At 37.3% G+C, this 12312-nt stretch overlaps 1 protein-coding gene across 1 annotated transcript in view; it reads right to left on the bottom strand.

Annotated features, from left to right (window-relative positions):
- Nucleotides 1–1666: 1666 nt before the first annotated feature.
- LOC115450558 (zwei Ig domain protein zig-8) overlaps nt 1667–12312 on the bottom strand; it is a 77112-nt gene continuing 66466 nt past the window's right edge. Inside the window, exons 3-5 of the mRNA XM_037442765.1 lie at nt 9788–9930; nt 4059–4230; nt 1667–3787 (exon numbers count right to left, since the gene is read on the bottom strand). Coding sequence (XP_037298662.1) covers nt 3663–3787; nt 4059–4230; nt 9788–9930 — 440 coding nt within the window. The 3' untranslated portion in view covers nt 1667–3662. The remainder of the gene's footprint in view (nt 3788–4058; nt 4231–9787; nt 9931–12312) is intronic.

Below are 12312 nucleotides of genomic sequence, written 5' to 3'. Positions count from 1 at the left end.
GCTTCCAAGATGCGCGAGCGCACGCACATTTGTACAAGATCGCTGCACGCACACAAGTTTATAAATGCATGCGAATTTCGAATCGTTGCGAGTACGCACGCATGTCGCATAAACGCACGAACTCGTACGAATGCGCGCGCGCATATCGTACTACTCCCGTCACAGAGGAGCGTTCACCCTGCTTATAATGTATTTATTGTAAAACTTCGTTTCTATATATTTACATTTATAACTCTATACAAAACGTGTCCAGTTTGAAATCGTATATTACAATTACCTACACAGGTGTCACTCCAAACGCACTGACAAAGGTTCTTAACCAATGCAACCTGAGAAGTTCGCGTTTAGAGCATAACCCGCCATATTTACTATAAGACTTTATATCTATACGTTTTATAAAACGTCACCAGAACAATTTCGTATATTACTATTATTACATTCGGGGTGGGAAGCGCGTTACTGCGCTCAGTGGAAACAATTGCAGGACTATAAAATAAGGAAGATGAGAAGTTACACGTGTGGAACGTGTTTTAGCGCCCCATTCAGATCTATTAGACTAGTTGCAATATAAATGAACATACGGCTTTCACAATGTACTCTTTCCCCTTATTCAAAGACGTTATTTATCTAAGGACGGAGCAAAGCTGCGATAACAAGTCTGTTTCTAAGTGCTGACGGCATGGCAGCCTTCGCAGTGCGTAGACATAGGGCCGTTGTGATTTGCTAATATTGAGATACAATTTGAATCTAGTTAGCTGTCAGATAAACAATGCTGAAAAACAAATTTGTCATCACAGCAATGCTCCGTCCTTAGATAAATAACATCTATGAATAAGGGGGTTTATTTATAAACAACTAACAGCAATATTTCACTTTTTTTTTATACGGGCAGGGCAGTGACCTCACTGTACCTGATGGTAAGTGGAGTGGGGTCCAATAGAATGTCGACTGACGAGAGATGATTACCCCTCGGTAGTCGACACAATTATGCCAGCCTGTTGGAACTACACAGGCTGATCTCAGAACTAATTATTGTTTACTATGTCTCTATTGGTCTCAAACAAACCAAGACAAAAACTGAGTAGAGACAAAACATTCAATAATTAAGGCCATTACACTACGGCCATTACGCTACACGATAGAACTAACGTACTTCTAAATAACGTAATGTTTTTTGATCACATGTAAATAATAGCCGCGCAGTGGCGAAAGGTGAAAATATTCCAAAGGGAAAGTGATACTACATATAGGTACTAATATGCATAAATACTGTCAGTAAATCATTATAATGATAATTAAATTCCTCACTTTGAATCCCTAACCGCAGGTGGATTGGGTCTTGAGCTTCGCCATCGGAGGGTCATTAATTTTTTTATATTTTTATATGCATATTTTTTATTAAAGAATAAACATTAAATTCTACACAAAGGAAAGCCGGCAGGAATCGGGTTGAATTGACCCTTGGCCACTATAGCATCGTATTATAAGCAGTCAAAAAGGCAGTTTAAAATGCTGTCAATTGTTTATAAATAAGGAATAAAATTTTAATCGGAACATAATAAAACAAAACTGCGCTGTCAACATCATATGCCATTTGAATTGTGTGGCATTATTTGGCAATTAACAAAGGCTGAATGTTAGATGTCGATACACGACAATCTCTCTTATAATTCGAAATAAACCAAACATTTGTAGGGAAAAGTAGACATCACTGTACTTTAATTACTGATGCTATTTATCGCCTTTTAAATATAAAACGCAATTCGCTCAAAGTTAAATGAAACGCAGTCGTTCCTTTTATACAGCATTGATTAATTTATCAGGATCCAATTCGTAACTTTATTTACATAAAGGTCAAATTGTCGTACATTAAAGTGAAAAAAATATATATAAAGGTGATGGCATATGATATCAACGTGATAGAGACGTGGAAAAAGCGCGTGTGTAACACGCCCTTTTTAATGATACATCTTATTTGTTCTAAATTTGAATTTTAATATTCAGGATCATTAATAATTTTTAAAGCTTTGTTCACACAGCTGCGCGGGGTCTCGGTGGCCGGGAAATGTTCGTTGCCAAGAAATTCTTCGAGATGAACGATTATACGTCGGATACCGGAGTTATGATGTTGTTCTGTTACATGGTTCTGCAAGTTGATACTGTAAGGCCATAAGTATAAGGTTTGTTTTGAGCTGGGTCAGATCTTATGAATGCCAATCCGTCCAAAAATAAAGATATGTTTGATATTTGCCTTTTGGAAGGTGATTATCGCGATTCTGAGGTAAGCTGATGTGATTCCAGAGGTTATGCTGTCATTGCAGCTGTAGAACCCTGCACAGCTGTTTACATGATAATCAATTGTTACGAAGGGGCGCTAGATTCAATACTAATACAGAATGCATTTACAATTTTCAAATTATAATCTTATTGATATTAGTTTACAACATTCCTTTAAACAGCAAGCGACGCCAGTTTCTCAAGCTATTCTTGTTCACGGGGCAATATTGCAATATATTTCTTTCAATGATAAAACACATCCAGGACCGCCATCACTTTTAATGCTGTACATCATCAAAACAGGCATATATGAGTGGAATTGAATGTTTACATTACAAAAATTCTTGTAATGAAAATCAATCTTGGAAATTAGGTTTCATCTGTATGTTTTGAATATACTACCCGGATTTCTCTTTTCTCGCAAACTAGTGTAACTTCTGGGAATTCATAACGGATGGCAGTCCATCTTTTATATTTAACAAAGAGTCAGGATTTATACGGAACTAATATTTTACTTGTACAAATAATAAAAAATGGTTATCCAATACATTTCTGTATGGAATAGATATTTTGTTTGATCTTTTGCTTGGCGTCGAGTGCCTTTGATATAATTCTATGTGCGAAGCGCAATCCGCGGCTCTCACATAGTGTTCAACTCAGTATGCAACACAGTAGAGTCCGATTTCCTTCACTTACAAGCTATTCATAAACTTCATAGTTAAAACAATAATAATATTTACAATATTTAGATAGTGTAACGAACATTAATATATTATGTTATCAATTCTTTGTGTTCTGTACAGTTTAGCGGCCATTGTCCATCGGCACCTTAAGCGTTCCTCGCGAGAGGGGAAGAGAGCTCTACCGACGGTCCATTGAGCATATTTCACATTACCTTCACAATTATTGTACATTCGTAATTTATCTAAATGCATATCGAGCGCTTTGCATGACTTCAGTACATTACATTAACAAGGAAATAATGCACATAACCGACGCTACGCGGCGAAACGAACTCATGGCAATACTTCAAGTTTCATGTAGTACACGCCCCAATTAGAGAGCAACCAATTACTAATTGGCATCTACAAGGAGATGCGATTCTGTGCTGTAACGTCTGACAAATTTGAATATCACTTCAAAAATAAACAACCTCTGTACGCGCAGGCGCGCCGGTCTAACGTAGAATCACAGCGACTTGACGCGTGTTGTCCGCTCGTAAAAACTTACGCCTAACTTCAAATATATTTGCTCGAAAACTAAGTTTTCGTAATAAGAGATGAGGTGCGCACGCGGATGAGTCCGTCACATCACACAAACACTCGCGCGCGGTCAGTGGAGCGTCAGTCAGCGGTGGTGCGCGGGCGCGCTCGGCTCGCGCGCGATCAGCTGGCGAGATGCGCGCGCAGGAGCCGCGCATGCGCAGCGCACGCCACCAGCAGCGCCACGATACACCGCGAGCTGTTCGACAGCCCCGCCGAGCCTGTTTGCATTGCCGCCGGCCGCTCGCCTGGGAACATACCACGACAAAACCTTACTATCGACAAATCACAGTAGATAAATGTAGCACATTTAATTATATTTTTCAATTGCGACAATATTATATTTGCTTCCATTACAAATCAAAAAGCTGATTCTAAAATATTATTTTCATAGTAATCGTTAAATTTCTGTTTTTTTTTACTACCATTTTATAACCTTTCAACGACAGTTCTTATATAAAAAAAATCCTGTAAAATGAATACACCTCGACTTTAACTGTAAATATTAACAATGATTACCATTGAGCACGTGCACGCGCACGGAGGCGACCTCCGCGTTGGATGGCGAGCAAGAGTAGCGGCCGGAGTCGGAGGGCGCCGCGTCCTGCACCAGCAGATACGAGGTTGTCGCGGCGCCCTTCTCCGTCACCACCGACACGCCGCCGCGCGACGAGTCGTACGATATCACCTGCTTCACCGCATAACGCACACATTATCACACCCTTGCACCACGCCACCCCCAACAATACTTGCCCTTATAACTCAATGCAGCTGCCTAGCTCAGAGCTCTGTTATCCCATAAATTGAGTCACTTAAAAATAACTGTGACAGTGAATGAAATTTAAAAGTATTATCTACACTTAGCTGTGTACAATTTAAAACCGGAATGTATTCATGAGATCAGCACTGCAAGGTATTTTTTATTTAGCCTGCACTATGCATAACATAGATTTAAGTGTAGTTGCGATATCACAAAAGTATTATTTTAAAATGTATACAATTTTATAGGCGCACTATATTATTAAGCCGAGCACACACATCCGTCACCGAAGCTCTGTCAGTGTTTTGTCACCTAACGTTTATATAAAATGATATTTAGACAGTCTGACAGCATACGGCGCTGTCAACGCCCGAACCCCGGAAGTTTACGTGGAGCCAAACCTTTATATTTACCCATGTAGATAATACCATATTCAGAGAGGAAATAAACAGATAGAGACTTCCCGAATAATTGCTTTGTTCGAAATTCAAATATGTGACTGGTCACACGAAATACAATAAGGATAATACTATCATTGTTATGTGAAAAATAACATAATTTTTTACACATTTTTATCTTCCTTTTCTGTATATAAGTAGCTAAAAAACTTAAATGATTGTTTATGAAATTTTTGTTCGTCACAGAGTTGCCATGTTTTATTTTTCTCAGGCAAATAACTCGTGGGAGCGAGTCTAATGAGGTGTCGTCCATATCGTGAGATACATTCAAGCCGCGCATTCTTGTACTGCTTATGTACTATTGGCAATGTATTGTAGAACCGTACTCGTCTATTGAGTGGTATTTGAACAATGCATACAACAGAGTATATTATACCCTATTTATTTTGTGGAATGGACAGGTAAAACAAGTAATAGGGCATCTATATACTATATATAGATGTTTCACTTTTTGTAATCAAGCTGTGATTTGAACTCTAAATATTATCACAAAATAATTTATTTTGTACAAATTGATACATCGATAATAAAAAGTATTTAAGGCACAAATCAAGAGTAAAGGTTGAAGTTACGAACCCAAATCGCTGACAGTGGGACGTTAAAAAAATGCTGTTAAACCAGACGTCATATTAATGCGAGATAATTTAATTTAATTTGTTCACGTCTAGTATTATATTTGACACTCTTAATATTGATATCTGGCACAACTTGATTACGGCCGCCGTCCCACAGACCCATTTACAAAGAAATTAATATCGCCTTTGATGGATGGCGAGCTATTCCATATTTATTAAATTAAGTTCGCAACAACGCAGTTTCATGGCGTTTTTATTGCGGGAATGAATGCCAGTTTTGAATAATAAACGTGTTGAAGTTTTTATAGTTTCGCTGTCTTTAATGGTATTTCAGGTGTTTATTGTAAGTCTGGAGTGTAAGGGAAGTTAAACTAATAAACTATACATTTTATGTCCGTACTTTTTAGCTTTGTTTTTGTTCTTTGTTTATCCTTCGGCGGCGATAGCCTGGTTGGGTGTGGAACGGATTGCCAAGACGAATATCCGCAGGTTCAAATCCCAAGGGCACACACCTTGGACTTTTCTAAAATCATGTGTGTATTCTTTGTGAATTTATCGTTCGCTTTAACGGTGAAGGAAAACATCGTGAGGAAACCTGCACATCTGAGAAGTTCTCTATAGGAATTTCGAAGGCGTGTGAAGTCTACCAATCCGCACTAGGCCAGCGTGGTGGACTAAGGCCTAATCCCTCTCAGTAGTAGAGGAGGCCCGTGTCCAGCAGTGGGCAAGTATATAATACAGGGCTAATATTATTATTATATAATATTATATGATTCTACATGCTAGTAGCGAAGAGTCCATATAATCCGATTCCTACCGGCTTCCCTTTCGTAATTTATGTAAAATTATTAAAACAATTTGGAGACCGCATTTATGCACCCAAATTATGTTGTGTCGGGTTCCTTTTCGGAAAATTACACCCTTCTCCACTGATACACGCACTATATTACTTTGACATCGCGGTAATAAATGATACCACATACTCGTCTTTACCTCTGCTAACATTGTACAACAAAATATTCCTTAATAGGGCATGTTTTCAGCATGAATCCCAGTATTAATATTCTGTTTTTTTTTTACTTTATAGTTAGGTCTGAATACGGCGTGTGCGTGAGTGTATTTCTGACTGAAAGTGTGATGCTGTTGCGACGAATACTCCTAAAGTAGTAGAGGCGTCTAAATTTTAAATTATTTTTCATTGATATTTATTTTGGTCGAAGCTTACTTATATGTTTTTATTTCACATCTACGGTTAAAGCAACTTATTGTGGTTTTATTTTCACAGTATGTGGTTTCATTAAGTAATACAATATCATAATAGCCATGTATGATTATGAATCTATAAATATGTTTATAAGTGCCAATGTTTTCACCGTGTTAATTAAAATTACATGGGATTGTCAACGCACAATCTTATCCCGAGAAACTATCTCAAGTCCTGAGTAATTGTCCCATTCCAAGCGGAAGATATCGCTTCGAACGTGATTTGTGCGTAGATTAGAATAATTATTATTGTTAGTACGTAACAATATTAATACTATCAGTGTTCGCGCGTGGGTGACAATGCCGCAGTGTGGTGACCACACGTCAGGATTATCCGTGTTGTGGTCTAGCTTATGTTGTAATGCGGTGATGAGGGACAAGTCTACCAATTATTTGATTAGCTATTGTATTCAAACCTTCTACGGTGATAAGTAACATGGATATAATATTCGCAATATATGCATTTTGTAGTTGCTGGGTGTTATATTTTCTGTTTCAAAGTTTTTACTGCCTAAAATAATCTATTACAATACGTTACTCGAACCTTAGATATACAATAAAAAAGAGCAAGTTTTGAAAAAAATATCAATCAAAACTATGTTTAATTTTATATGCCCTAATGATTTCTTAAGTTTATGCGAATGTTAGACATTTAAATTAAGTCAGTCCCCCCCGTGACCATGAAGGCTGCAAAGTCTTCGAAACATCGGGAGAAAAGTTAAATATTAAAACCGTGATAAAATTCGTAAAATAGTTTAATTTAAATGTTTATACGCCCTAATACTAATACTAATAAGATAATTTGTCACACGCCGTATTCGCACTAAACTATAAAATAATTCAAAACCACAATAGTAAATCTGGGAATTTAGGTGAAAATATTCGTATTTAATGGATGAGTCTTAAAGTAGCGTAGCAAGTGTTGTTTTCAGATTGACAGAAGACTTACAGGGTAAAACAGTAAGTATACATGGACTGGGCGAAAGCAAATTTAACAGAGATGCGAATGGCTCTGCACAAAAGCTGATATCTACGAGGATTACTGTTGCATGTACCATGATATATGCACGAGAGTGTAGCATGGTGGGGTTTAGTCGGTAGGACGGCTTAGACCGGTGAATTCAGTAAAAACCTTTAAAGGAATTTCGTTATGTTAAAATAGAAATCCCTACTATTAGACCAACTATTTGCTTTGCAAAATATGGACTAAATTCAAATAGCCCTATTGAATTTCTGATAAAATATTTAACATCTGACACTGTCTTTTAGCTGTCATTACAATTTCAAACCGCGCTGGTGTTTGAGGCACACCGATAAATGTAAATCTATTCTCGAGATGGCTTGTAAAGGAGGAAAACTCGAGAAATATCCGGTTCTGTTATCTGGACAGGCGTCAGGTTAGGAAGGGGTTCGGGCTAGGATTGTCGGATACAAGTTTTTTTCTGTCAATTTATGACGTTAACAGTGGAGTCGATCTCCAGTTGCAATATTATCCAATGGTTCGTAATAATCCTTTAGGTAAAGACTCCTGTCCGGCTAAAAGTGAGATTATATCAATATGAAGTTGTTAGTATTATATCACGAGCTGTTTGGTGATTGGTATTTATTGAGTAATTGGATATTGTGGTATTATCAGGAACGTCACTGAGAGGTGCGTTACACGCATATATTTTATAGTGTAGCATGCAATGGCGGAGGTTGAATTTTTCCTAAAGATAAACCGAAACAACTTATTGGTACTAATAATATGAATAAATGAGGTCTGCAAATCGTTCTAATAATTGGATTTTATACAAATTACGAAAAGGAAGCTGGCAGGAATCCAGTTATAGACCCTTTGATACTGGTAGGTCTTTTAAGTCGTGTAAGTATATAAATTCTTATGTTTAAGCGAATGTTAGACATTGAAATAAAACTATTTACGGAGCGAGCTGAGTCCGGGGAACATGAAGGCAATCTTCGAAACGTCAGGAGAAAATAATATAAACAACCGCGATAACACCCGTAAATAGTTTTATTTCAATATCGTGTAAGTACTTGTTAATTAAATAACATTTATTAGATTTTGTTTTTAAGTGCGCGCTGACGGTTTAAAAAATATTTGCGATTTATTTTGTTATGTAGCAAAGAGCGAGGTAGTCGCATTTAGTTATTTCAATTCATGTCACGTCATGTCCTTGTATAGCTGCTATATGCTGCTTGTTCTGTATACACAAGTACAGATACATACATAGATAGATATAGACGCTTGTATACCCTAAGGCAGGCAACCCTTCAGGTTAATAATTAATTCCCATAATGTTTATGGATGATTTTAGTTTATAGGTATAATAAGTAATCTCTGGATAGCGTAGAATAATAAATATTTAAATCATCGTTTGAATTTGATCGTAAAAATAACAAATTATTACTGATTCAATTTTTAAATATCATTATCAAACTTTACTATGTTAATATTAAAATTGTAATCGAGCGGTGTTTGAAACCGCTTAAGTTAATGGCTTGAGCTATCTCAAATATTTAATTATCAAAAATAAAATATCTAATATAAAAAATTTGCCGCACCGCAACGACTTATACTACGAACAATACTGCTAGATTGCAAATATACTAATTATGGATTTTATTGCTTTGAATGACGAGACGAGTTGCCTCTCGCTTGATGGAAAACGATATAACCGCCCATAAACAGTAGAAATAAATACCATGCAACACCTTTAATTACAAAGTATTGTTTGGTATTCCACTGCGCTCGCCGTCCTGAGACATGAAATTTTAAGTCTTATTATGTCCAGAAGGTACACTAGCTACAATGTTCTCCAAACCGGAACACAACAGTGACTACACACCGCTGCTTGGTAGCAGAAATAGTCATCGAGATGGTACCTACCCAGGCCGACTCTCACGTATGACAAACCTACCAGTAAATGAATTAAATGTTACTTATTCGAATGCTATTGCCAAGGCTAAACTGAAATAGTTAAGTATTTCATATACTTTTACTATACCCAAATTATATTATGGAAAAAAGAATTGGGCTGAATGCCCAATGAATTCGATTTTTCACTAACATTCTTTTCGAATTCAGCTACCACGATTCAACTTAAATTTAAAGTTAAACTTTATTTATTAGTACGATGCAATGCGGCATTAAAAAAAATCGAATAACAAGTAATAAAATGCAATAATTACTTTTCTTCCGCTCACCTCGTCCTCGTGGTACCAGAATATGTACGCGGGCGGTTCCGGACTGAACTGGATGAGGCACGTCAAGTTGATCGTGGAGCCGATGTCCACGTGCAGGTCCGGCCCGCCGAGGATACGGGCTGACGGCACTGCAAACAAAATTCCACTTAAATACTTTAAATATAAGGTACACATAAGTTTAAATATTGCAAATTCTTTCCGTCAACGTAATTTTATTTGTTTATTTTTGCGTTTAAAATATGGACTATTGAACATGTTTCATTCAAAGAAGGGTTATTGCATTAGGTCAAGATAATGCATTTCGCCCATCATGCAACCAAGACTAAAGTCATGAAGTAATAAATTGTAATGAATGAATGAATTGAGATTGGCCGCTGTGACCTTAATTCAGCTAGGATGAATTCTCATTTTTTGTTGTAAATAAAAATAAAAATATTAAAAAAATATTTGCGCATAAGACTTTGCATAATAGAATTTAGTTCGCATGCATACTTAGTCTGGCCATAAATACTGTTACACTTAATTATAAAAAAATATTACATTTGAATTTCGAATCTGTCATTTTTATACGATTGTTCATTGTGTTTTCTCATTTTGGCGCCAATACATTGTAAAATATTTTGCGATATTAAAATGGTGTGGGGTGATAAAGAGAACCGAATCGCTGTGATAGCATTACACAAAGTAGGTATGGAGCCAAATGCAATTTTTAAAACTCTCCATACACTTGGTATTAGTAAAATGTTTGTGTACCGGGCTATTAATAGGTACAATGAGACCTCCTCTGTTTGTGACAGAAAAGATCTGGCCGTCCACGTAGTGTTCGTACGAAAAAGGTGGTCAAAGCAGTAAGGGAAAGAATTCGAAGAAATCCTGTCCGAAAGCAAAAGATTTTATCTCGGGAAATGAAGATAGCACCTAGAACCATGTCGCGTATTTTAAAAGATGACTTAGGACTTGCAGCCTATAAGAGACGCACTGGCCATTTCTTAACTGATAATTTAAAGAAGAATAGGGTGGTAAAATCGAAACAACTACTGAAGCGGTACGCAAAGGGAGGTCACAGAAAAATTTTGTTTACGGATGAGAAAATTTTTACAATTGAGCAACATTTTAACAAACAAAATGACCGTATTTATGCTCAAAGCTCTAAGGAAGCTTCCCAATTAGTCGACAGAGTGCAACGTGGACATTATCCGACTTCAGTGATGGTTTGGTGGGGTGTTAGCTATGAAGGAGTGACTGAGCCATATTTTTGTGAAAAAGGTATCAAAACATCGGCACAAGTGTATCAAGATACCATTCTTGAGAAGGTAGTTAAGCCCCTTAACATCACCATGTTCAATAACCAAGTATGGTCCTTCCAGCAAGACTCGGCGCCGGGTCATAAAGCTCGGTCCACGCAGTCTTGGTTGGAATCGAACGTTTCGGACTTCATCAGAGCTGAAGACTGGCCGTCGTCTAGTCCCGATCTTAATCCGCTGGATTATGATTTGTGGTCAGTTTTAGAGAGTACAGCTTGCTCTAAACGCCATGATAATTTGGAGTCCCTAAAACAATCTATACGATTGGCAGTGAAGAATTTTCCCATGGAAAGAGTGCGTGCTTCTATTGATAACTGGCCTCATCGTTTAAAGGACTGTATTGCAGCCAATGGAGACCACTTCGAATAAGCTTTTTATATTTTTAATTGTTTTATATTTATGTATTAAACTGACACACTGTAAAAGTAATAAATGTTATTTGCAGTTAACAATTTTCTTTTTTCTTTATTACAATATTTATGGCAAGACTAGGTATATAGGTTTGCGGGTTTAATTCACCGCGCCATACATTATGCACCGCGACCGGAGGACAGCGCGGGGCGGTCTATACACGGTGACACATTTGCAGTGCGCCGTCCTCATTATATCCGGCTGAATGCACTTAGTTTCAAGAGCACGCCCCGACCGCCGCTTAACCCTCAATGAACGCGCTCCAATCTGTTTAATTACGTCCATGCGAATGGGCGCGTTTATACCGCCAGCTACTGCGTGAATATGCCCGTGAGAAAAATATTTTTCCGCGCACTTGGTTACACCGTGAGTTAGTACAATAGACTACGTATTGCATTTATTACTTATATTGCATATTCTTAAGGTCGCTTTATATTGTGTGCAAAACATCGCACATTTTTGAAAGATTCTAGAATTACGCTCATATGTCTTATGGTTACACGAATGTTAAATATTGAAATATAAGTTATCGGATTTTATCAAGGTAGTTTCGGACGATGTATACCTTAGTCCGCCCCGTGACTACGAAAGGCTACAAAGTCTTCGAAACATCGGGAGAGAAATATAATATAAAAAACCGCGATCAGTTCGAAAACTACTTTTATTTTGATCACTCGTATTCAGATCGGCATTTCAATTTGTTATCGGTAGGTTAGTGGATCTCGTGAGGTGCGGGAATGGCATCCCGAAGACGTTCAAACCAAGTACTGGCTCTATGAAGCTTTCAAATTACGT

This window comes from Manduca sexta, chromosome 25 (genome assembly GCF_014839805.1).
Source record: "Manduca sexta isolate Smith_Timp_Sample1 chromosome 25, JHU_Msex_v1.0, whole genome shotgun sequence".
Lineage (NCBI taxonomy): Eukaryota > Metazoa > Arthropoda > Insecta > Lepidoptera > Sphingidae > Manduca > Manduca sexta.
Note: the sequence above shows the minus strand (reverse complement) of the source record. Positions and strands in the feature narration are given on the sequence as shown.